This window comes from Macrobrachium rosenbergii, chromosome 53 (genome assembly GCF_040412425.1).
Source record: "Macrobrachium rosenbergii isolate ZJJX-2024 chromosome 53, ASM4041242v1, whole genome shotgun sequence".
Classification (NCBI taxonomy): Eukaryota; Metazoa; Arthropoda; class Malacostraca; order Decapoda; family Palaemonidae; genus Macrobrachium; species Macrobrachium rosenbergii.
In genome coordinates this window covers 50,884,692-50,911,565 of record NC_089793.1, presented here as the reverse complement: position 1 = coordinate 50,911,565, position 26,874 = coordinate 50,884,692, and the positions used below count along the sequence as shown (strand labels likewise).

Here is a 26,874-nt window from a genome sequence, read left to right as displayed (position 1 = left end):
CGTAACATACGAGAATTACTTTAAAGTCAAAATTCTGTTGATGAATCAAGTTAATAACAACAAAACAAGAAAAAATTCATCCTGAGATTTCATGCAGGTTATTTACCCTTAAACGCCGAAGCCCTATTTACAAAAACGCCTCCCATATGCCGGCGGCGTTCGGGAGCTAGCGCCGAAGCGGAAAAAAAGTTTTTTTCAAAAAATCACAGCACGCTTAGTTTTTAAGATTAAGAGTTCATTTTTGGCTCCTTTTTTTCTCATTGCCTGAAGTCTAGTATGCAACCATCAGAAATGAAAAAAAAATATCATTATCATATATAAATATTGGAATATATAACAGCGCAAAAAAAACTCGTATATAATTGTATACAAATCGCGCTGTAAGCAAAACGGTTAAAGCTAATGAGTTAATTTTTTTTAGTTGTATTGTACACTAAATTGCGATGATTTTGGTATATAACAGATTGTAAAACGATTAAAGCAACACAGAGAAAATATTATCACAAAATGATGCATGAATTCGTAACGCGCGGACGTAAAGTTTTTTTCAAAAATTCACCATAAATCGAAATATTGTGCTAGAGACTTTCCAATTGTTTCAAAATGAAGGAAATTGATTGAATATTACTAGACTGTAAGTTTTTTAGCTTACAATTGCATTTTTTTACCATTTCGATCGAGTTAAAGTTGACCGAAGGTTGATTTTTTTCTATTTATCGTTATTTATATGAAAATATTTCAAAAATGGTAAAAGCTAAAAGCATGATTTATTTTTTGTTATATTCTACATGAAATTGCGGACATTTTGATGTATAACACTTTATGTAACGAATAATATAAAACGGCGAAAAAATTACGACAAGGTGACTCAAGAAATGCTAGGATTTTTAGCGGAGTTCGCGCGCGCGGATGGAAGGAAAAAGTTTTTTTTTTTAAAATTCACCATAAATCGAAATATTGTTCCAGAGACTTTCCGTTTGTCTCAAAATGAAGGTAAAGGATTGATTGTTACTAGAATGTAAGAATTTTGGCTTACGATTGCGTTTTTCGAGCATTTCGATCGAGTTAAAGTTGACCGAAGGTTGATTTTTTTTCTATTTATCGTTATTTATATGAAAATATTTCAAAAATGGTAAAAGCTAAAAGCATGATTTATTTTTTGTTGTATTCTACATGAAATTGCGCACATTTTGATGTATAACACTTTATGTAACGAATAATATAAAACGGCGAAAAAATTACGACAATGTGACTCAAGAAATGCTAGGATTTTTTGCAGAGCGAAGGAAAAAGTTTTTTTCAAAATTCACCATAAATCGAAATATTGTGCTGGAGACTTTCCGTTTGTTGCAGAATAAAGGTAAATGATTGATTGTTACTAGAATGTACGAATTTTGGCTTACGATTGCGTTTTTCGAGCATTTCGGTCGAGTCAAAATTGACCGAATGTTAAAATTTTGTCAGTTATCGTGATTTAAATGAAAATATTTCAAAACTGTTAAAAGCTAAAAGAATGATTTATTTTTTGTTGTATTCTACATGAAATTGCGCACATATTGATGTATAACACTTTATGTAACGAATAATATAAAACGGCGAAAAAATTACGACAAGGTGACTCAAGAAATGCCAGGATTTTCAGCGAAGGAAAAAGTTTTTTTTTTGAATTTACGGATGCCCCTCCGGACACCCCGATGCTTCCTAGGGGTCGTAAAAGGCACGGGATGTGGTCCTTGGTCCCCTTCGGTCACACGTGGCCGCACAACACGGCGTTGAGAAGCTGGGTCATCTTGGGTGCTAGGTCCCTCTCCAGCATCCCAGTCTAAAACTCGTCTCACACGCCCACTACCGACAGGCAATATGCGCCTTTCACGGTCCTGACGACGTTGGGACATCTCTGCAAACGTCCTGTTGCCTCACAAATACGCAAACACTCGCCAAAGTTCTGCAAAACACGGATGCGTCAAAAAATCGCTCTCGGACGATGCGGCGCTGATGCTTTCTGGTACGGGAAGGAGGAAATTCGCGCATGCGCGTCTGGGTGATGCTTATAAACAAAACAACAGCTTGATCCGTGAACTCCCAGCATCCCTCAAGGCGCATGATTTAAAACCTTTCGCAAACTAGGCCTATAATTATTTTTCCGCGAATATTTAAAAAAAGCATTTTTAGTCGATGTATGGTACGTCCACTTGACACCCAACAGACAATTTTAGTCGACGTATGGTATGTCCAGTAGGCGTTTACGGGTTAATACGCGTTCCAGTGGATGTATACAACACTGAAATCCAGTTAAATCACCAGAAAATAATGAATTAGCTGCTGCCATAACTCGCTGTTCACCTGAGCATGGCAGGAACAGATTGAGGTTATCTGCTAAAGTCGTTACTAATATTTCCACTAGTGGGGGGAACTGGTCACCTACATAGATGTTTGAAGTGTTACCTGCAAAATTTGAGTTCAAGCTGCCATGTAAGTGAACTAGTTGCTATGTAATTACTTGGTAAGTTACTTATATAAAACTAAAGCTTTTAATTTATTGTTCATAACAAACCCATCAATCATACTGAGCCCATATCGCAGTCATGATTTCCACAGAAACTGATTCCCAAGTCTTCCAGACAAACAGTTGTCCAAACATAAGTGTCTGTAGACCAACAGTTCATTGGAACTACAGGCAGTCCCCGGTTTACGATGGGTCTGGCTTACAACGTTCCAAGGTTACGGCATTTTTCAAATATATTCATCAGAAATTATTTCCCGGTTTATGACGCATGTCCTGGGGTTAGGATGCATTGTACACGGATCCGACGAAAGAAATATGGCTCCAAAACGGCAGAATAATAAAAACTTGGAGGCTTTTTTGTTGAAAAACTCAATAAAAATGCAGTTTACATCATTTTCAATACACCCAAACATTAAAAGTAAGGTTTTTTTTAGGATTTTTGAAGATTTTTTACTATTTTTTGATTTACGACATGCTGTAAAAACGGAACCCCAGTTGTAAACCGGGGACTGCCTGTATTTCACTCAATCTGTCGTGTGTCTCACAAGACTCTCCATTCTGACATCATCTTGCTCTTGTGAAACTGTATTCTTGAAGTACTCACTGAATTAATGCTATACCACTCATACCCGACCAGACCTTAGTCTCCTCACCAGTCTCAGAATTGTTGGCATGGCAGAAGCAGGGTTAGGGGGAATGGAATAGGATGGAATATAAAATCTAGGCCACAGGCCAAGAGCTGGTCAATCAGCACTGATAGGGAAACTGAGAGAAAGAGAAAGGTTTAAAAGGCGTAACAAGAGGGAAACCTCACAGCTGTACTATGAAACAATTGTCAGGAGAGAGCCGAGTAACAAAAAAAAATACAAACATAGGTACAGTACAAGGAATGAAAGGGGTTGCAGCTAGGGGTTGAAGGGGTGCTCCAAAGAATCTTAAGAAATGCCTATAGTGCACTGCATGAGGTGCACTGAGGGCACTTCTTCCCTACGGGGCAGGAGTTGGGGGAACGGACAAAAGGAAAAATGTTCCTTGACGTCATCCTCTTGGCCTTTCACCTCTTCCTCCAGTCAAGCCAACGAGGACAAGCGCTATGCACTTATTAAAGAGAGCACACAATTGACTTCAGCTTACAGTAAACCCCCATATTCGTGTTCTCACGATTCATGGACTCACGCATTCGCAGACTTCTCTGTGGAACGTATCTACCCATTATTCGCTGAAAATTCGCCCATTTGCGGTATTTCTCACTGAGAAATATTCGCTAATTACAGTATTTTCAAATAATTTTCATGAATAAATGCACTTTTTGTGATACAACTATTAAAATATTCAAGTATAAGCATTTTTGGAGGGTTTTTCTTGTGTTTAAACTATCAAAATAAGCAATTCTAAGTGTTTTTAGAGGGGTTTTAAGTATTCGCGGACTTTAACTATTCGGGGGGGGGCGGTACGCATCCCCCGCAAATACGGGGGGTTTACTGTAAAGAACACACAGAGTGAGGACTGGCATTGATGGAAGACGATGAGCACAAAAAGTATTATGGCTTTTGAGTTAAAAAATTGCAAATCTCAAAGTAACATCACAATTTTTGAGAGTAAATTGTACTTTTCCTAACTATACAAACCTAAGGTCCTTTACATTAGGAATTACTTTCCTAATGTAAAGCAAGGTGGTTAGGCAGTAACTACCGCCAGGTAGGCGGGAATACCCGCCTGCCCAGATGTAAACATTCCAGTTTACCTTTCGGTCCAGGTTCAGATTGAGGGGTGGCATGAGGTGGGCATAGTATGTAATGTAAAGGACCTCAGGTTTGTATAGTTAGGAAAAATACAATTTACTTTCAAAAACTGTGATTTGTTCCGACACGATATACAAACCATCGGTCCTTTACATTAGGAAGACTCACCGGTTGGAGGGAGGAATCTGAGTGAGTCTCCTGAACTGACTGGAGTTCTGCACACCTGGGCTACTCCTGGTCGAAAGAGCAAGGAGGAGTACCATGCCTCTGACATATTGATTGGAGTGTAGGAACTGCAAGATCAAGTGTCAGAACTCAACCTTTTCGCATGAGTGAGGAAACGTAACTCCTACGAAATAGGCTGGAAGGATCTGGAGTCGGAGGCAGTAAGGAAAAGCCGAGATAGGGTTCCCTTATTACCAGTCTCTCCTTCCTCCCCTTGCTAGAGGAAGGAGCGGAATTGCTTCAAAGATTCTTAGAAAAATAGAACGGGTGCTCGATGTGTAGTCTTACTGCATCAGTGCCAGTTCCAGCAGCTACTGGTTCGAGTCCTATTCTCATCCATAAGGAGGAGAAGTTGGTGGACGGGGAAGGAGAAGGAAGAGGCCAGTCACTGTCGGAATCCTTCTCACTTCCAGAACAATGCCTTAGGCGAGATGCTACTCGTCCTCTTGAAGGAGCCGGGTTAGACAACACAACTTGAGCAGCCACCACAGAGCCAAGGAAAAAAGGTTCCAAGGGCCTGTGGGCAAGACTGAAGGAAGAAGACAAGAGTGTGGTCTAAGAGACCATGTCTTGCTTCCAGACCGACAGAAACTTCCGGAATGCGAGGGATGGACCAAGCCATTGACTTCGTGAGCTCTCGGGTGGAAGGTACCGGTATCGTCGTCATCAGCTGCCAAGTACCTCCTTTGATCGCTTCACGAAGTCATGGGGAAGATGTGTCTTTAGACAGTACTAGTGAAAACGCTGACGACATCTAGGTTAGGAATGTCGAGCCTTCGGAAAGTACCATAGCTCCCGAATAGGACAAAGTAACGAATGATCTGGATCATCGACACAAAGTCCATGGAGGAGGGGAACCAGAAGGACTCGAACTCGACAGTAGATGTCAATGGATTCGGAGTCCACCTACAACATCCCAGAAGGAGTCGAGGTATGATCCCCATCCCTGTTCTTCCATCTTGTACGCCAAGACCGGAGTAAGATGAGAGATGGTCCTAAGAGGGCATATCTTTATCCGACGATTCTCGTAAGGCGCGTGCAGAGCACGGACAGGAACCCTAAATGAGTCACATGCCACCCAGGGAACAGTTCCCTGGGACAGCAAGACTGAAGAAGCTTCTCGTCCATAGCTAACTCTCGACTGAGGAGAAGAAGGCTACTTCAGATAGAAGACTAGGTCACAAGGGCCTACGTTCTTCACAAATGAAAGGGAGAGAAGCAATCCTCATCGGAGAAGAAGAGGAAATCCAGACATGAAGAGAGACTCTGACCCAAGAAGAAGTTCCATTAACGACACCATCAGCGAAGATGGATCCAGTCCCTGGGACAGTGTTACAGAGGACTTCAAGGGATATCCAGCTATATCCGTTGCTGCTCGGCGAGAAAGCCTATGCTTGCAAGGAAAGCTGGAAGGTCTCCCAGTCCTGAACACACAGGGATGTACTGCCTCAAGAACCGCTTCTTGTGTAGCTGCTACAGGAGGTTGGGTCAAGCAGAATTCTTCTCGATGCCTCGGCAATCAGGTCGGATGAAGGCGAAGTCTTCAAGTATTTGTCTGTAACTCGGGGTGAGCCATGCTTGTGAACCCCTGGCAAAACGGACAAATACGGAGGGAAAAAACATAGATATCGAGTTTTCCCCAAAAAGACAGTATGCCTGGCCGAAGCAGCCCTTGGTCTGGTATGAAGGAGCTAAAAAAACTACCGACTTGTTGTGCAGGGAGGCAACAGAAGGACAGTAGGGATTTCTCAGTTGAGCAGTCTCTGCATGAATCTTCGTGAAGAAAAGAGTGAGCAGCATGTTCCGTCCCAATCACTCAAACCCAAGGCCAGGCTTGCCTACCAATACATCCCCACCAGGAATGCATCTGGTTAACTGAGCTGTCGAGTGTGCAATAGAACAACACTCGAGTACCTGCAAATGTCGAGATGAAACAGGAGGAAAAAACAATTACCTCTTGTTTGTCGACAAATGCCACTACTGTGGTTTTGTTGTTCAACAAGACCAGTGAGTGCCGCAAAACTCATCCTGAATTCTCGGATGGCCAAAAGGCTGCCCTGAGCCCAGGACGGTGATGAGAAGGTACTAATCGTCTCGGTCACACACCTTCAAGACAAGGTCTTACCAGTGCGCGCCTATTCCTCAATCAGTGAATCCGTATGTAGACACAAGATATGAAGGGAATAGGCAAGCATATTCTAAGGTTCCTTCAATCAAGCATTAGCCTAACTCCTTCCTCATACTTCGAAGACGAAAGAAGGACGGAGGAATGGAAGTCTCCACCATGGGGAAGCTTCTGCAAGATGACAGGGTACCGAGCCAATTAGCTCTAGCTGGGCTGGCCTTTCCCGAATCGGGAGCACAGGAGAGGAGGTGGGATGGAAGTTCGATGGAAAAAATTGCCGACGCCTAAGGGAAATGGATACTTCTCCAAAAGGAATCCATTCCCAGGTCTCGGCAATGTCGCTGCCAGTTCCTGAGATTCGTTAAGTATCATTTCGTCCAGGCATCAGCAGTTGCAATCTTCTTCTGAAGCCTGGGACTTCTTAGCTAAGGAGTTGAGGGGGGCTGGCTTCAACTCAAGGTCCAGTTGAGATGACTAAGACCCAAAGCTCTTGACCATTGTCCAAAGGACCAGGCAGTGCCCTGGTACGAACCTTGATTACCGAGGTATCTGGCAAATCTCTGAAAGAGAAAGGCAGAACCAAGTAAGGGTTCGTTTCTAAGGGTCAAACCAACTCGGGACTTACGAAACCGGAGTTCTGAATTGGGACAAAGTCCTTCTTCTTAGCACCAGAATTGCCCGAAAAACTGCAGTCGGCAAGACCCTCCGAGGCAAGAAGAATTCATATTCTGTTGAGGCAGGGGTGGAAGCTTGGTGTCTCGACCTGAATTAACTCCTTCGAAGAAAAGAATTCATCAGGTCGAGAACGCTCTCGGAAGCCAGGACCGCGGCGGTCCCTGACACTCTCGGCCCTTCGGAAACTGCAAGGGTTGTGAGTGATGAAGGTTATTCATTGGGGGAGCCGCAGTCCTGTCCCGGGGATCCTCGCGCCGATTCGTCGGCGCGAAGTTCCCCGAGAACACGGGGGCGATCGTAACTTGAAGAGGAAGACCCTCGCTGTTTCCGATGCGCGAAACTCCTGTACCTCTCCCCTTTGGAGGGAGACCTTGACAGATCCCATGAAACCCTCCTCAGCTACCTGGTTATAATACGAGAGAATCGGGGGACCGATACCCAAAGCACGCCAGGCAGCCGAACTCCGAAAGAAAATTTCGTCGGAGCTCTCTCTGTCCGTCTCGCGCCTCTCGGAACAACCGAGAGGAGAAGAGAACAGGTGAGGAGAAAAGAGTATCCCTACCTGTCCTGCCAGTATGATAAGCAGGAGAGGCGGACCGTGAGCGATAATCAACCGAAGGAGATTACTGCCACATGGGAAAAGAAGAGCACTTGTGCCGTGGCAAAGCGCTTTCCTGGGAAGAGCAAAAAAGTTCACTCGAACATAGCTGAGAACCCGAATCGGAAAAAACTGAGTGGGGCCAAGCCGAGCCGAGCCGATCACGCGAATGCGATCCAGCTGGTTGGTATGCGGCGGACTGGGAGGCAGGCGGGGCGAGCCGAGCCGAGCCGAGTCAGTCTGGCAAACCGAGTCGAGTCGAGTCGAGTCGAGTCGAGTCGGTCGGTCTGGCAAGCAGTCGAGCCGAGCCAGTCTGGCAAGCAGAGTCAGTCGTAAGTGCGACCGGGGCGAGCCGAGCCAATTCTTGCGCCGAACACAATCATAACTGGGCAGGCCGGACTCGTCTGCTGTGAACAATTGCTAGTTTCCCGAACTCTAAACTCCTTCGAGGCCGAGGCCCCTCGAGAAGAAGGTTCAAAGGGGAATTCTGTGTCTGCTATCTTGCATGCTCGAACCCTAAAGTTCGAGACACAAGAACGAAGCCCGGCCGAGCAACCAAAGCAGCTGGCGGGCAGTATCGAGACACCTGGCGTCGAGGCACCCCGACACCAGGGTGTCCCGGCAACCAGACACCTGGATGTCTTGGCACTTTCTCTCGTCCTGTGCCTCTCGTAAGGAGAGCGCTCGTGATACATAGAATTCGAGCTACCCACGAGACTTCCGAAAATCGGGAGCGGTTGCTTTGTTTCCTAATAGATCGAAACAGCCAAGCACAGAACCAGTCTTAGATGCAGACTTCCAAGACTGGCAACGAGGGCGTGGCCTTGAGAGGCCCCGCTCTCGCAGCCCCCGAAACGCAAGATCCCACAGGAGAATGCGAATCGGTCAACGAGAAAAACTTGTCTCCCGGAAGAGAGTCAGTCCCTTAGAAGTCCCGCAGGACTCCCAAGGTGAATCTCTTCCCTGCTTCTTCTGGTGTTCGAACCCAGAGGATCGAGACACCAGGCTGGGAACCCAACCGAGCACTGGCAAACACTCGGGGAGCGCTTGTGGTGCTGGCAGGAAGAGGAGCCAAGACACCTGGGTGCCTCGGCCCTTTCTCTCGCACTGCTCCTGAACTGGTCCCAGGAAAATCTCTCCAGACCAGATCGGGATACTCGATATTCCATAGAATCTTGAGCACTCGAAGCGGCTCGCGAACGAGCGCCCAAAGCAGCCCCCATCTTAGAGGCGGAACCTCTAAGACTCGGGAACGGGATCGCAAACTGAGGTCTGCGCACCCACGGCTTCCAAAACACAAAACCCAGGGCTATGCAAATCGCTTTCCTAACCCGAAGGTCGGGAAGAGCCAACGAGAGACCCACTGCCTCCTCGGAAGGAGGCAGTCTCAGACGTCCAAGGGCATCAAGGGGAAGAAGCAGCATTCCTTTCCTTCGGCCGATGGAGGTCTGTCCGATTCTCGGGACCCCCTTGGACCTCGGGAGAGGAAGGGAAGACACAGCAGAAGACGAAATCGAAGATAAGATGAAGACGGCGGCTACTTCCACAGGACGGCTTCCTTCACCTCCACTCCGACATCTTCTACAGGATGGTGGACACGAAACATCGTAACCTCCAGGGTAGTCCGGCAGGAACACAACGGACGCAGCCAGGACACCACCACCACCAGGAGAAGCATGATCAGGACAGCTGATGCAGGAGCTACGGCAGCAATTCGAAAGGCAGGAGCTACTGCAACGGCCAGGAACATCACCTCAACAGGACGACTTCCTACATCTTCACGCTGACATCTTCTACAGGATGGCGGACATCGTAACCTCTGGGACAGCTGGCAGGAACGCACGGAAGCGGCCCCGGGCACGATCACTAGGAGAAGAAGCGGGCACGATCAGGACATCCGATGCAGGAGCTATGTTAGCAGTTCGGAAGGAAGGAGCTACTGCAACGGACAAAATGTCATTTGAAAGTCACCAGCAGCGACAGGATCGATCAGGGCGGGTGCGGCAGGAGACCAGGAGAGCAGCCCAGAGACTGTCGTCGAGTTGACAAGAGCATAACACAGGGAACAGCAGGAGCAGATGGACCACAGATACGCAGGAAGCATTGCAACAGCATACATGAAAACCAGCAATGACAGTGATCGATCTACATCGGCGGGAACAGAGTCAGAGCGATCCCGACGTGGAAATATGTCATCTAATCAGGTATTGTGGTCGATCCCGAAGCAACACTGAATGAATGTCAGGACTGCTTCATGCAAGATATTCTTGATATATCCAGCCAACTACTGCTGTGTCTGCGATGCTCACTGTCAACCTGAAAGAAAAACAAAGATGATTAGTAGAGGGAGGCTCCTCCCGCTACAAGGGGAACAGCCCTACGCAACGGGAGGAGGTACTCTAGACGAGGTCACTCGATCGCTCCCCCCCCCGGTCTTCGCCTGACGAGCAAGCGAAGAGGGCGAAGGAGAGAGATCTACTGAGGGGAGAAGGAAGAACTTACGGGAAGAGAAAAAAGGACGGAGGGGAGGCCACCAAGGGCGCCGTGGAAGCGGAACTTATCGACGACGCCCGTAACCTCCCACTCGGCCCGCAAATCTCTAAACGCAGTCGGCGAGTAACACTCAGCATAAGTAGGAAGAAATTAATGATGCCCCTTACACACGGAGGGCGGAAGCCCAAGAAGGGAACTAACTCTTACGTCCCGATGGATGTAGGGGAGTGAAGATATTGCGTCCCAAACTATATCTCCGAAAGTACAGGGGCGCCTTCAGTATTTACGTAAAGGACCGCAGGAGAGAAGCATTACCACTTGGTTATGCTACTCCAGTTATACCCTTGGCCATCAAACCCATGACATAGGCAGGGAACGACGGCTTACGCAAGGTTATCACAAATCGTGGGTTTGTATTAACAAATATCAAACACACGTATATATAAACAAAAATACAGAAAGATCCCACCGGGATAATAAGAGCTTAACGACAGTCAGGCAGAGAGAACGAAATCACGTCAGCAACGCATGACAGCTGAAAACAAACTGGCATGTTTACATCCGGGCAGGCGGGTATCCCCACCTACCTGGAGGTAGTTACTGCCAAACCACCTTGCTCAAGAGTTTAACGGCCGTTTCCAGCCTACGCCTGAAAGCAATTCCCTAATGTAAAGGACCAAGGGTTTGTATATTGTGTCGGAACAATACCTATTTACTTTGTAGACGATTGCCTTTTCTAGGCCAAAACGTTGTTGCCATATCGTATTCAAGCAATATTTATTCATTGTTTCCAATCTATTATTTTTCAGAGAGAGAGAAAGAGAGAGAGGGAGACAGAGATCTGTCTGTATACAAATGTTTATTTTCTCTTGCCAAACTTACTGTTATGCTTTATTTCATATTTCCTTGCTTACCAATTTATTCTTTACCTACGATGTTAAGAAATCAAGGTATATGTAGAAACGAGAAATGCCTCCAGACATAATATACCGTGATAACCGTGACCACCGAAAGTGCTCCCTAGAGAAAATCTAAACTGCTTATTCGTGGATTTAAATGCATGTGGATCCGTGTGTAAAGTACTGGCAACACCACCAAAATGAGATGCCATATTGATAGAAAATCAGATTCCGTTTCTTGTAATTGCTTAAAAAAACATTATCAATCGTGAACCTATGTAATAGACTTGGAATTCTGCGTAACGAAAAAGGTTTTATTTGATATCTGTAATGGGAGAAATGATTTTATCTCGCTGTTGTTGTTACAGTATACATTTGGAAATATGCCTTACCTGCGAAGACCCAAACAACCCCGCCAGAGAGATCTAAACATTTTAGAAAGAGTAAAATTAGAATAAAGTTAACCACAGCTAACAACATTACCAAATAGCTAAAGATAATCTTCAGCGCACACCAAAAAAGCAAAATCTGAATACTTCACCGAAAGACTGGACAAGCATCCAAAAAATGATGATGAGACTGCACAAAATCACTTATGTTAGTTGGGAGCCAGCAGAAAACGAACTGAAGCTCTTTGCCGAGTTGTACCTATCAGTCCCGAAAGAGGGCAGGAACTTGTCAACTACATGAGTGATAGCAGTGCCACCAAGAAATTTGAATTCTTAGACTGCCATGCAGAAAGCTAATAGCGATGTAATTACTTGGCAAGTCACTTCTATAAAACATTTTCATATAAGGAACTTACTAAGTAATTACACAGCTGAATCCCACAATGACAAGAGGTGGGATACATGGGCATATTCTACTCCAAACCACTGAGTAATAGTAATGAGTTTGAGATAGAAAAGTTCGCTAGCATTGGAATAATGCTCGTCATTTCCTTACTGATAAGAAAGCTACTGCAGGTGAAAACTGCCTCTACTTGGTGCTCATCTTAACCTGTAGTGGCGTGGCGGTTGAGCTGTAGGTCGCCTCTACTTAATTGGAGCTTTGCAGTGAAAGAAAGAACCACCAGACAACGCTTTAACCTACACTGAAAACATCACAACCCATCCACTGGGACTGGTGGGTCCTCCAGGTACATTGCACCCCCTGGCTCCCAAAAATTCGACACCCTTCTTCAAGGCAGAGAGATAGTAGGAGAAAAAGAGATTCCTATGCTTCCTCCCCCTATACCATGCCAGCCACTGAAAATGATCCCAAGGTACTGCAGTTTTCAAACACTGTTTCAACTTCTTTCAAATAGTAAGGTGCGAAGATCAGTTCGCACTTCCAGTAAGCCGACTGCAGAATAGAAGTAAGGGACATATGTACCTGAAAGTTAATAAGGTAGAGACTGCCCTGACATCATGAGCTTTCACTTTAAAATAGGCAAAATTTCCTTGGAACCTGACAGTGCCCCTCAGAAATTAAGTCTTTGACAAAGAAGGATAATGCGTTCTTAGTCAGAGGGTGTGACAGGTTCATGACAGAGCACCAGAGGTTACTGGATAGTCCTCTGACCTTCTCGGTCTTCCTCAGGTGGTAACTTAAAACCCTACCAGGACAAAGGACTCTCTCTTCTTCAGCGCCAAGGTATCCTTCAAGGTCTTAATGGAGAAAGAACGGGGGGGCCAGGGCTTAGAAGGGTCCTCGTTCTTGGCTAATAATCCAAGGGTAAAGAAGCAAACTGTCTCTCCTTGTGAAAAAATCTACCCTTTATCAATGGCTTGGAACTCGCTAATGTGTTAGCGGTAGCAAAGGCCATGAGGAAGGGTCTTCCGAGTAAGGTTTCTCCGAGAAGAGGAACTCAGGGGTTCAAAAGAGGGACCTGTCAGCCACTTCAACAATACGTTCGTTAAGATCTGGGATTGACGCAAGGTTCAGGACCCCTGTATTTAAACACAGCTAAACACAGCTCGATACCCCTTAATGGTGGAGGACAAGAGATTCCTAGATCTCCTTGGATAAAGAAGGAAATCCACAATTTGGGTCACAGACATCTCAGAAGAGATGTTGAGTCTGAGACACCAGCTTCGGAAAATCACCCATAGCCTGGAAGATGCGGTTAGGAAATCGATGCCTACATCTTGCAATAACCTTTGCAGCATGTCTTGAAAACCTTTCCATTCTGACAAGCTTCCGGACAATCTGAAGCCCGTCAGGGAAAGAGCAGGCAACCTTCTGGTATCTCTCAAAGAGAGGTTGTCTGAGAAGACAGTTTTTGGGGAAGGAGTCTTGGAAAGGCCACCCAGAACGGGGCTAGGAGAGTCATCGTAATGTTGAGATGAGCCCATGACTTGTTCAGCACTCCCCTTTCCATGTTGAAGGGCGGAAAGGCATAGCGGACTAAGTAAGACCAATCTAGCAGAATGGCATCTGTTGACTAAGCTAGAGGGTCCAGGGCCGGAAAACAATAAAAAGGAAGGCACTGGTTCCTTGAGGTGGAAAACACGCCCAATGTCGGCCTGCCCCACAGTTTTGTAGATTCCGATAGACCAGGGGATCCAAGATCCACTCAATGGGAAGGACCCGCTTTCAACGGCTCAGAATATTTAGTTCGCCCTGAATAAATCAGGTGACTAGACTTACTCAATTTTGATCTGTCTACAGTGGAATGTCTCTAGCTGTCTGGCAGAGAAAATAAGTGAGTGTCGCCTCGCTTTCATATGTATGTTAGGGCTGTGGTATTGTCTGAATAGACTACCACAGTCTTGTTGTAAACTAGGGTCAAGAAGCACTGAAGACCCAAGTGAATTGCTTTCAGCTCTCTGACAACGAAGTGAAGGTTCTGTTCTTCCGGCGACCACATCCCAGAAACTTCCTAGTTACCAAAGAGGACTCCCAACCTAAAATCAAGGAGTCTGAATAGAAGTCTAGGTCTGGGCTTAGAGGATGAAAGGCCTCCTTCTGAAAGTCTATGTTTGGACTGCCTCCAATGCTGGTCTGAATTGAATTCTGGGTTTATGGGAACGTGTACAGTAGGTGTCCGGCTGTGTTTCCCTGTCCCAGTTGGCCTCGAGGGAGAATTGCCAAACTCTCATATGAAGTTTGCCTAACCTGACGAAAGTCTTGATGGACGACAGAGTCCCCAGTAGGCTTATCCACTGACGGGCCGAGCAAGATGAAAGGGCTAGAGACTTGTGGACTGTCTGAAGGACGCTGGTAATTCTCTTGGCAGACAGAAAAGCCCAAAAAGTCTGAGAATTGAGACTCATCCCCACACAGAGGAACTCTTGCACCGGGGCCAACTGGGACTTCTGAAGGTAGATGATAATTCCCAGTTCCTGACAGAAAATGTTCAAGTCCTTCCTGCACTTTTTCCTCGAAGGGGATCGAAGAGGCAAGTTGTCCAGATCTAGACTGAAGTTTATGCCTATAAAATGAAGTCATTTGTTAGAGGAGTGAGGACTTGAGCAGATGATTCGTAGAGGAAGACTCCTCTCGCTCCAAGGGGAACTGCCCTACACAGCGAGAGGAGGCCTCCGAGAGGAAGTCACCTGACTGCCTGTGTCCCCTCCCCCCACGGTCTTTGCCCCTGATGAGTGAGGGAAGGGGGCGAAGGATAAAGATCTCTCCCGAAGGAGAGAGACGGAAGAACCTACAGGGAGAGAGAAGGAAGGAGGAAGGCCATCAAAGGTGCCGGGGAAGCGAAACTTACCCACGACACCCGCAACCTCCCCCCCAACACAACTCTCCGTAGCACATGCAGCAAAAACAACACTCAGCACAAGTAGAAAGGAAGCAGTCATGCCCTTGTACATGGAGGGTGGGAGCCCAAGAAGGGGAGTGAACTTGTCACATCCCGATCCAAGTAGAGGAGCGAAGATAGTACGTCCCAATCTAATATCTCTGAACGTACAGGGGAACGCCTTCATTATCTAAATAAAGGGCTACTGGAAGAGAAGCATTGCCACTTGGTTACGCCCCTCTAAATACACCCTTGGCCGTCAAACCCAAGACACAGACCCAGGGGAACAACGGCTTATGCAAGGCTATCACATATCGTGGGTTTGTATATTAATAAATATCAAACATGTAATATATACACAAAAATACAGAAACATCCCACCGGGCTAATAAAGAGCTTAACGACAGTCAGGCAAAGAGATCTGAAACCACGTCTGCAACACATGACGGCCGAAAGCAAACTGGAATATTTGCATCCAGGCATTCCCCGCCTACCTGACGGTAGTTACTGCCTACCCACCTTGTTCAAGAGTTTAACGGCTGTGTCAGCTTCGCCATAAGTAATTCCTAATGTAAAGGACCGATGGTTTGTATATCGCGTCGGAACAATCCTAACGTAAAGGACCGACGGCTTGTATGTAGTGAGGAACGAGTATCTTTCGTGTTTTCTTTTGTCGCCATTTTGGTAGCCTACGGCATTCCACTCTGCTCAACCTGTGTACTGTATTGTATTTTTCTTGCTGTTTTACAGCAGCTGCATAAATTGTATGGCAAATTTATGTTTATTAAAACATGGCTTTCAAGTTTTACAAAGTAATTTCACTGGTTCCTATATCTGTCATATTACAAGTGCCATACCCTACACTGGTGTCACGACACTGTTCTTGACAAGTTGCGCGAGTTATACAACTCTGGCAAAAGCTTCGAAGTACTGTATCCTATTTTTTACCTTATAAGTAAGCATTGATGCATTTTCCACAAGCAATTATTATGATAGTTCTTCCCACATGATTTTTACTAATCTGCCAAACTGTGACACAAATGTTTTGTTACTAGCCTACTACAGCTTCCCTATTTCTAATACAGGGACTTCCCAGTAAAAATCCAAACTTAAGGGCCAGGTTAGGTTGGTAGGAAAGACTCGGCAACCTGGGTTTGTGAAAAACACTGCACGAAAATCTTATCTATTACAAAAGATAAAACTGCACTGGAAATAAGCCTCATTTAAAAACCATTTTTGTTTATTTTTTAGGTCGTTAAGCCATTTTGGTTCAGTAAGGGTTACATTACTATACGCCTGCATCATTATTTACGTAACTTTCATTTTCAGTTGCTCAAAAAATCCAGGCAAGACTACGGCGTAGTTGTGTGCACATTATGCTTAGTCCAAATGTTACATTTGGAAGGAAGGGGGGTGGAGACTGCCTAGCAAGTCTGGGTATGAATTACTTTCAGCGAAGCTGCAAATGGCCATTGAACTTTCCAACAAGGTGGTTAGGTAGTTAACTATCGTCTGGGAGGCGGGAACCCACCTGCCCGATGTAAGCTTTCCAATATGCATTTCGTCCCAGGTGTCAAACTGAGGGGTAGCATGAAAATCACAATTTTTGAAAATAAATTGTATTTTTCCTAACTATGCAAACTGTCGGTCCTTTACATTAGGAATTACTTTCAGGCGTAGGCTGGAAACGGCCGTTAAACTCTTGAGCAAGGTGGTTAGGCAGTAACTACCGCCAGGTAGGCGGGAATACCCGCCTGCCCGCATGTAAACATTCCAGTTTGCCTTTCGGTCCAGGTTCAGATTGAGGGGTGGCATGAGGTGGGCATAGTATGTAATGTAAAGGACCTCAGGTTTGTACAGTTAGGAAAAATACAATTTACTTTTAAAAATTGTGATTTGTTCCGACACGATATACAAACCATCGATCCTTTACATTAGGAAGACTCACTGGTTGGAGGGAGGAATATGAGTGAGTCTCCTGAACTGACTGGAGTTCTGCACACCTGGGCTACTCCTGGTCGAAAGAGCGAGGAGGAGTACCGTGCCTCTGACATATTGATCGGAGTGTAGGAACTGCAAGATCAAACGTCAGATACTGGACCTTTTCACATGAATGAGGAAACGTAACTCCTACGAAATAGGCTGGAAGGATCTAGAGTCGGAGGCAGTAAGGAAAAGCCGAGATAGGGTTCCCTTATTGCCAGTCTCTCCTTCCTCCCCTTACTATAGGAAGGAGTGGAATTGCTTCTACGATTCTAGAAGAAAAATAGAACGGGTGCTCGATGTGTAGTCTTACCACATCAGTGCCGGTTCCAGCAGCTACTGGTTCGAGTCCTATTCTCATCCCTAAGGAGGAAAAGTTGGAGGACAGGGAAGGAGGAGGAAGAGAGGCCAGTCACTCTCGGAATCCTTCTCACTTCCAGAACCAACACCTTAGGCGAGATGCTACTCATCCTCTTGAAGGAGCCGGGTAAGACAACACAACTTGTTGAGCAGCCCTCACAGAGCCAAGGAAAAAAGGTTCCAAGGGCCTGTGGGCAAGACCAAAAGAAGAAGACAAGAGTGTGGTCTAAGAGATCATGTCTTGCTTCCAGACCCACAGAAATTTCCAGAATGTGAGGGATGGACCAAGCCATCGACTTCGTGAGCTCTCAGGTGGAAGGTACCGGTATCGTCGTCGTCAGTTGCTGAGTACCTCCTTTGATCGCTTCACGAAGTCAGGAGGAAGATGTGTCCTTAGACCAGCGTTTCTTAACCTGGGGTGCTAGCACCCACAGGGGGTGCTGAAATCAATTTCAGGGGGTGCTGGGGAAGGTCACATATGTGGCAGTAAAATATCAGTGTTTCTGTAGTGAAGGAATACGTTTGGACAAATGTATTTTTATTGCATTTTTTAAATTCAATAAATTTTAACCTGATTTTCATATGTGTTGCAGCACATAAGCAACAACAAAAATCGCATTGATGAGTATTTTCTATTGAGTTTGTCCATGATCTTTCCTTTATTTTCTTATTGTTTTTGCCAATGCTATTGCCATAATTACCGTTTTCATTTTGGAGAATGAGCCAAATATATGATCAAGAAGTACCGCACTTGTCTTTACTTTATCCTTGTAGTAACTAGGTGTTAACCAACGGTAGGGGGTGCCGGATTGCTTAGGCCTGACCAAAAGGGGTGCTAAGGTCGAAAAAGGTTAAGAAACCCTGTCTTAGAAACTTCTTCCTTGGGAGAGAGTACTAGAGAAAACGTTGACGACATCCAGATTAGGAATGTCGAGCCTTCGGAAAGTACCACAGCTCCCTAATAAGACAAAGTAATGAATGACCTGGATCATCGACACAAAATCCAAGGAGGAGGGGAACAAGAAGGACTTGAATCCGACAGTAGATGCCAATGGATTCGGAGTCCACCTACGACATCCGAGAAGGAGTCGTGGTATGATCCCCATCCTTGTTCTTCCATCTACGCCAAGGTCGGAGTAAGATGAGAGATGGTCCTGAGAGGGCATATCTCTATCCAACGACTCTCGTAAGGCGTGTGCAGAGCACGGACAGGAACCCTAAACGAAAGTCACATGCCACCCAGGGAGCAGTTCCCTAGGACAGCACGACTGAAGAAGCTTCTTGTCTTTAGCTAACTCTTGACAGAGGAGAAGAAGGCTACTTCAGATAAAAGACCAGGTCATAAGGGCCTACGTTCTTCACAAATGAAAGGGAGAGAAGCAACCCTCGGCAGAGAAGACAAGGAAGTCCAGACTTGAAGAGCGACTCTGACCCGAGAAGAAGTTCTGTCAACAACACCATCAGCGAAGACGGATCCAGTCCCTGAGACAGTGTTGCAGAGGACTTCAAGGGATATCCAGCTATATCCGTTGCTGCTCGGCGAGAAAGCCTATGCTTGCAAGGAAAGCTGGAAGGTCTCCCAGTCCTGAGCACATAGGGATGTACTGCCTCAAGAACCACTTCTTGGGTAGCTGCTACAGGAGGTTGGGTCAAGCGGAATTCTTCTTGATGCCTCGGCAATCAGGTCAGATGAAGGCGAAGTCTTTAAGTATTTGTCTGTAACTCGGGGTGAGCGAAACGGACAAATATGGAGGGAAAAAACGTAGATATCGAGTTTTCCCCAAAAAGACAGCATACCTCACCGAAGTGGCCCTTGGTCTGGTATGAAGGAGCGAGAAAAACTACCAACTTGTTGTGCAGGGAGGCAACAGAAGGACAGTAGGGATTTCTCAGTCAAGCAGTCTCTGCATGAATCTTCATGAAGAAAAGAGTGAGCAGCATGTTCCGTCCCAATCCCTCAAACCCAAGGCCAGGCTTGCCTACCAATACATCCCCACCAGGAATGCATCTGGTTAATTGAGCTGCCGAGTGTGCATTAGAACAACACTCAAGTACCTGCAAATGTTGAGATGAAACGGGAAAAAACGATTACCTCTTGTTTGTCGACAAATGCGGTTTTATTGTTCAACGAAACCAATGAGTGCCGCAAAACCCATCCTGAATTCTCGGACGGCCAAAAGGCTGCCGAGCCCAGGACGGTGATGGGAAGGTACTAATCGTCTCGGTCACACAAATTCAAGACAAGGTCTTACCAGTGTGAGCCTATTCCTCAATCTGTGAATCCGTAAGTAGACACAAGATGTGAGGGGAATATGTAAGCATATTCGAAGGTTCCTTCAATCAAGCATTAGCCTAACTCCTTCCTCATACTTCGAAGAGGAAAGAAGGACGGAGGAATGGAAGCAGACTTCCATTCTCCACCATGGGGAAGCTTCTGCAAGATGACAGGGTACCGAGCCAATTAGCTCTAGCCGGGCTGGCATTTCCCGAATCGGGAGCACGGGAGAGGAGGCGGGATGGAAGTTTGATGGAAAGAATTCCCGAGACCTAAGGGAAGTGGATACTTCTCCTGAAGGAATCCATTCCCAGGTCTCAGCAATGTCGCTGCCAGTTCCAGAGATTCGACAAGTATCATTTCGTCCAGGCATCAGCAGTTGCAATCTTCTTCTGAAGCCTGGGACTTCTTAGCTGAGGAGTTGAGGAGGGCTGGCTTGAACTCAAGGTCCAGTTGAGATGACTAAGACCCAAAGGTCTTGTCCATTGTCCAAAGGACAAGGCAGTGCCCTGGTATGAACCTTGATTACCGAGGTATCTGGCAAATCTCTGAAAGAGAAAGGCAGAACCAAGTAATGGTTCGTTCCTAAGGGTCGAGCCAACTCGGGACTTATGAAACCGGAGATCCAAATTGGGACAAAGTCCTTCTTCTTAGCACCAGAATTGCCCAAAAAACTGCAGTCGGCAAGACCCTCCGAGGCAAGAAGAATTCATATTCTGTCGAGGCAGGGGGTGAAGCTTGGTGTCTCAATCCGAATTAACTCCTTCGAGGAAAAGAATTCATCAGGTCGAGAACGCTCTCGAAAGCCAGGACTACGGCGATCCCCGACACTTGACTCCTCGGGAACTGCAAGGGTTGCGAGTGATGAAGATTATTCATTGGGGGAGCCGCGGTCTTGTCCCGGGGATCCTCGCATCGACGAATCGGCGTGAAGTTCTCCGAAAACACAGGGGCGATCGCATCTTGAAGAGGAAGACCCTCGTAGTTTCTGAAGCGTGAAACTTCTGTACCTGTCCCCTTGGAGGGAGACCTTGGCAAATCCCATGAGACCTTCCTCGGCTACCTGGTTATACTACGAGAGAATCGGGGCACCGACACCCAAACCACGCCAGGCAGCCGAACTCCGAAGAAGTTGGTCGTAGCTCTCTCTGTCTGTCTTGCGCCTCTCGGAACAACCGAGAGGAGAAGAGAACAGGTGAGGAGAAAGAGTATCCCTACCTGTCCTGCCAGTAAGATAAGCAGGAGAGGCGGACCGTGAGCGATAATCAACCGAAGGAGATTACTGCCACACGGGGGAAGAAGAGCACTTGTGCCGTGGCAAAGCGCTTTCCTGGAAAGAGCGAAAGTTCACTCGAACATAGCCGAGAACCAGAATCGGAAAAAACCGAGTAGGGTCGAGCCAAGCCACACCAAACCGAGCCGATCACGCAAACGCGATCCAGCTGGTTGGTTGGCAGTGGACTGGGAGGCAGGCAGCCCAGCCGAGCCAGTCTCGCAAGCCGAGTCGAGCCGAGCCAGTCTCGTAAGTGCAACCAGGGGCCGAGCTGAGCTGAGCTGAGCTGATCGCGCGAACACAATCGAAACAGGGCAGGCCGGAACTCGTCTGCTGTGAACAATTGCTACTTTTCCGAACTCTAAACTCCTTCGAGGCCGAGGCCCCTCGAGAAGAAGGTCCAAAGGGGGGATTCTGTGTCAGGTATCTTGCATGCTCGAAACCTAAAGTTCAAGACACAAGAATGAAGCCCAGCCGAGCAACTGAAGCAGCTGGCAGGCAGTATCGAGACACCTGGCGTCTTGGCACCCAGACACCCTGGCGTCTCGGCACCCCAGACACCCTGGCATCTCGGCACCCAGACACCCGGGTGCCCTGGCAACCAGACACCTGGTTGTCTCAGCACTTTCTCTTGTCCTGTGCCTCTCGTCAGGAGAGCACTAGTGATTCATAGAATTCAAGCTACCCACAAGACTCCCAAAAATCAGGAGCGGCTGCTTTCAATTTCCTAAGAGATCGAAAGAGTCAAGCACAGAACCAGTCTTAAACGCAGACTTCCAAGACTGGCAACGAGGGCGTGGCTTCGAGAGGCCGTGCTCTCGCAGCCCCGAAACGCAAAACCCCACAGGAGAATGCAAATCGGTTCCCATCCGAGGGTGGGAAAAGCCAACATGAGAAACTTGTCTCCCGGAAGAGAGTCAGTCCCTTAGAAGTCCCGCAGGGCTCCTGAAGGGAATCTCTTCCCTGCTTCTTCTGATGTTCGAACCAACAGGATCGAGACACCAGGCTGGGAACCCGACCGAGCACTGGCAAGCACTCGGGGAGCGCTTTTGGTGCTGGCAAGAAGAGCTGAGACACCTGGGTGCCTCGGCCCTTTCTCTTGCACTGTTCCTGAACTGGGCCGAGGAAAATCTCTCCGGACCAGATCGGGATACTCGATATTCCATAGAATCTCAAGCACTCGGAGCGACTCATGAACGAGAGCCCGAAGCAGCCCCCGTCTTAGAGGCAGAACCTCTAGGACCGGGAACGGATCGCAAACCGAGGGCTGTGCGCCTGCGGCTTCCAAAACACAAAACCCAGGGTTATGTGAATTGGTTTTGTGGTAGTGTTTGGAAGTTGGGTTTGTATGATAAGATTTACTTTTGTTCATGTGTTGTTTATTTGATGATGTGTTTTCTGCCATGTGTTGTTGTGTGTATGTTTTGTGTATGAATGTGTTGTTCGTCTGAGTGTTTGTTTATTTTGTCTTTTTTATTGCAGTCGAATTGATTGATAGTGGAGCTCCCTTTCACCTGTAGAATGAGATTTCTGTTGGCATCATATGATGAAGATGAGGGATGCTGACAAGTGCCATCTCTAGGGACTACAATGGTTAGGAGATTGAAGTTGAGGGCCCTGTGCAACATCATCAAGCTGAGTGATATCTAAGACAAGGAGTGTTTTTTTTGGACAAACTGTGTGTGCTGAGTGCATCTGGGGTTTAATGTTGAGGAGAATTCTTAAGGGGTGCTGCCAATGAATAGTTTCCTCTGCCAATAATATATAATGTGGTGATAGTGATTCCATAGTTAAGACTGGAGATGTTTGGTTAAGTGGAAGTTCAAGGAAAAGGAGACAGGTGGCACCAAAATCCAGTTGTGTATTATTCACTGACAGTTGATACACTATAAAGGATTAAATACAGAGACACCCACCAAGAAGGTCTGTCTGTGAACTTTACGTGAAGTCTGAGTAATAGGGGTGGAGATCCCCTAAATTTGAAATTGTAATTAATTTAAGTACATTAAGTTTCTTTTGGTAGTATTAAGATTGATGAGTTAGGGTTAGGTTTAAAAGGTTTTGGTGATCTGTAGTATTAAGTTAGGCTAAGTTTAAGTATAGGAAGATTGTTTTGGTAAATATTAAGAGTAAGTAGGAAGTAAGTGTAATGTTAAGGAAATAAATTAGGTTAAGGAAAATCAGAGTTTAATTTAATAACCTTCAAAACTGTTCCCATCATACTGCCCCAATTGTGTACTATAAAAAGCCCCTACATAATAATTTGGCGCCCAACGTGGGGCACTTTGATAGTAAAGTAAGAGTGGGGTGCATAATTGGGTCAGGTGAAGGGGAGCAGGGTGGGATGCAGAGGTTGGATAGGCTGACGTGCATGATGATCAGCCTGCAGGATAAGCTAGAGGAAGCCCAGGCAAGGGAAAGTAGATTGGTTACAAGAATGGAGGCGATAGATGAGAAAGCCCAGGTAAGGGAAAGTAAATTGGTCACAAGACTGGAGGCAATGGAGAAGAAGATGGCTAGAATGGCTAAGAGTGGGCTTGACATTGGGAAGGGAAGTGAGAACGATGAGGTCAAAGGTGCAAAGGAGAAATTCCCTAAGAAAGGAAAGGAGTTGTCAAGTAAGAGTAAGGGAATACTTGCCATGGTAGAGGACAGTATGAGTGAGGTGAGTGAAAGTGATGAGGAAGAGAAAGGTAAGAACATAACAGGAAACAAGAGGAGAACGCGAAAAGGGAGAGGTGTGAGGAAAGAGGAAATGAAGAAGAATGAAAGTGCTAGTAGCAGTAGCAGTATTAGTAGTGAAGGTTTGAGTGAGGTGGAAGAGAAAGAGGCCAAAACAATGTTCCTGAGGGAGGTTCCCCGCATAGAAAAGTTTAATATCGGGAAGGGAAGAGATGTGAATTAGTTTTTTGACGAGTATGAAAGGTATTGTAGGCAAAAGTATGGAGAGAATGAAAATGTGTGGATGAAGCAGCTGGGAGAGTTTTTGGATGGGCGGCTGAAGATGTGTTATAGGAGTATGTGTGAGGGTGAACCTGGGTATGAGCCCGTGAAAGCTAGAGTAATCAAACAGGTGAAGAGAATGAAAGGGAGTGTAGTATACAAGAAAGATGACAGGTTCGAGGAGGCCAAAATGAAGCCTGGAGAAGTAGTGGGTTTATATGCTCACAGATTGGAAGCGTTGGCTAGAAGAAAGTATGGAGAGGAGGAATTGAGGAAAACAAGCACCTCATCCGGAAGTTCTTGGCCACTATCCCTGAGAGGATTAAGGTCATATTAAATGAGAAAGAGAAAGATCGAAAGCGGTGGTCAGGAAAACGTTTGGACTGGGAAGATGTGTTAGAGATCTTAGAAGACATGAGAGTAAATGAGGATGAAGTAAAAGAAATGTATGCTGGGACGGACGTAGTGAATGGAAGGACGTATAAAGATTCTTTGGTGAGTGAGGAGTTAAGTGTGATGCGAGCTCTGCTGGAAGAATGTAAGAAAGACCGGACAGAGAGAGGAAGAAAGAATGTGCAAGTGAATGTGGGAAGTAACGGGAAAAGGAGCTTGAGCAGAAGCCGAGAGAGGTTTAGGAGTGGAAGTGTGAATAGAGTAAATGGAAATGTGAAGGGAAGTCGAATGGGAATGAGTAGTAGTGAGGGGTGTTACAGGTGTGGAGGGACTGGTCATGTGAAAGCAGATTGCAGATGGGCCAATGGTGAGTGTTTCGGCTGTGGAAAAACAGGGCATGTAATGAGGGATTGCCCACAAGCGAAAGAGTTGAAGTGTTTCGGCTGTGGAAAGATAGGGCATCGAGTAAGAGACTGCCAGAGTGGAAGGAGAGTAGGAGTAAATGGAAGTCGCTGTGGAAATTGTGGAATGAGTGGGCATTTTGCCAGGACGTGTAAGAACCCTCGGAGTAAGTGTGAAGGATGTGGAATGGAGGGTCATGTGAAAGAAGTCTGCCGTACCAAATCCCAACCTCAGGGAAACTAAGTGTGAAGGGGGTTTACCGTGGTGAGCCCTCTGGTATGGAAGGGATAGATGTATTGCATGTAAGAGAAGGGTTCGAGAGTTGGAATGTCTGTTTTGGGGATCGAGTAGATCGTTGTTTGTGTGTTAGGGTAGAATGTGGTGGAGTGGTAATGAAAGCATTGATTGATACTGGTTGTAGTGGAAATGTAGTTTTCAGAGAGGCATAAGAGAAAATAAAAGAAAGCATAACACAGAAGCAGGAATGTGCTGGATATGTGACAGGGATTGGAGGATTGGAAGTAAGGGTGTGTGCAAGGTTTGTTGAGTCAGTTGCGGTTGCAGGAATAAAGCTGGAGGAGGATGATTTTTACGTTGTGGACAGAGTGAATGAGAAATATATGTTGCTGGGGTATGCATTTTTGAAGAAAAACAGGGTAAAGGTGTACCCGGAACAAGAAATGATAGAAATACGAATGGGGAGTGAAACCAGTGTGACGTTGTATGTGGAGGAGGATGGACAAGTAAGTCTGAAGATGGTTAGTGGAAGAGACAGGTGTATGTGTGTACACAGGAGAGCTAAAGCAATGACTGTGGGAGTAGATGTCAGTGGAGGACAGTATTATGGTTTGGTTGACACTGGAGCGCAAATATTGTTGGTGAATGCACGAGTGATTAGAGATGTTGAGAGAGTGGATTGGAATGTTAAAAGGAGAGTGGTGAATGGGTCAATAAGAGGTATAGCAGGGAGATCAGTTGGATAGGAAGAAGTGAGGTTGAAGGTAAGGTTGGGAGAGTTTGAGGTGGAAGCTTGTTTCGTAGTACTGGGAGATAAGCAGATGCTGTGTTGTTTCTTGTTTGGGATAGATTTCTTGAGGAAGAATGGCTTGGTAGTGGATGTTGGAACAGGAGTTCTGTTGAAAGACGAGGTTGTAATAGGGAAGATTCAATGTGAGGCGGTGAATATGGCCAGGTTTGTGGGAATGATCGATAGGAGTCTGAGTGAGGAGGAGGATGTAGTGGAGTTGGACAAGAGTGAGAATGAATTGTTGACAACGGAGGACATTGAGGAGATGCAACGAAAGTGTTTTGTGGTGAGTGAGTTGAGGAGGTGTATTAGAGAGGGAGTACCTGGAAGAAGATGGCCTCTGTTGTTGAGTAAATGGATGCGGTATGCTGAGAGATTTGTGCTGTGTGAAGGAGTGGTGTATTTTTCGAGAGAGAAGATGGGAGAGTTGATGTATGTTCCAGTGTTCTCGATGAGTGGGGCAGTGGGGATGTGCATTTTAGTCCATGAGAAATATGGACATATGGGAAAGTTTAAGCTGATCAAGTGTATGAAAGAGCGGATGTTTTCCCCGTATTTGAGGAAGATTTGTACAGATGTGGCAGTCACATGTGAAGAATGTCAGAAGGGAAAGTATCAGAGAGTGTATGCTAGCCCACCTGTTTTGAAGTTGAGTATGAAAGAACCATTTGAGTTAGTGGCGATTGATTGTGTGGCGTTGCCGGTAACTGCGAGAGGAAACGTAGGAGTGGTTGTTATGGTAGATCATAAGAGTAAGTTTGTAAGTTGTGCAGCTGTGAAGAATAAAACTAGTGAGAATGTTGCAAGAGTGGTCAGTATGGTCTTGTTGCCTGCTTGTGTGAGGAAGCCGGCAAGGATGTTGAGTGATAATGGGCCAGAGTTTGTTGGTAGACCGTTTGAGCAAATGTTGAAAGAATGGGGTATCGAGCATGTAGTAACAACTCCATATATGCCGAGTGCAAATGGGTTGGCGGAACGAACCATAAGGACTCTGAGTGAAATGTTACGAATGTTGACTGATAGAGAGAATGAATGGGATTTGTTGTTAGGAAGAGTGGTAGCGATGTAAAATGGGTCAGTACATAAAAATACTGGCATACCTCCGAGTGAGTGTATAATGAATTATGAGAGGTATGTGAGAGCAAGGATAGATTTGAATGAAGACGAGCGGAATGTGTGGAGGCAGGCAAATGAAAGGTTTGAGAGTTTCAGAGTGGGTGAGAGG

General features: G+C 46.1%; 1 protein-coding gene across 1 annotated transcript; it reads left to right on the top strand.

The window, feature by feature from the left end:
- The first annotated feature begins 23,258 nt into the window (after positions 1–23,258).
- On the top strand, positions 23,259–23,789 carry LOC136834144 (uncharacterized). Its single transcript, XM_067096406.1, has one exon. The coding sequence runs from the start codon at positions 23,259–23,261 to the stop codon at positions 23,787–23,789; it is 531 nt and encodes a 176-aa protein (XP_066952507.1).
- The last annotated feature ends 3,085 nt before the right edge of the window (positions 23,790–26,874 follow it).

Bases quoted from the DNA above. Each gene is read 5' to 3' on its own strand.
- LOC136834144 (XM_067096406.1), top strand. From the start codon at position 23,259: ATGATCAGCCTGCAGGATAAGCTAGAGGAAGCCCAGGCAAGGGAAAGT.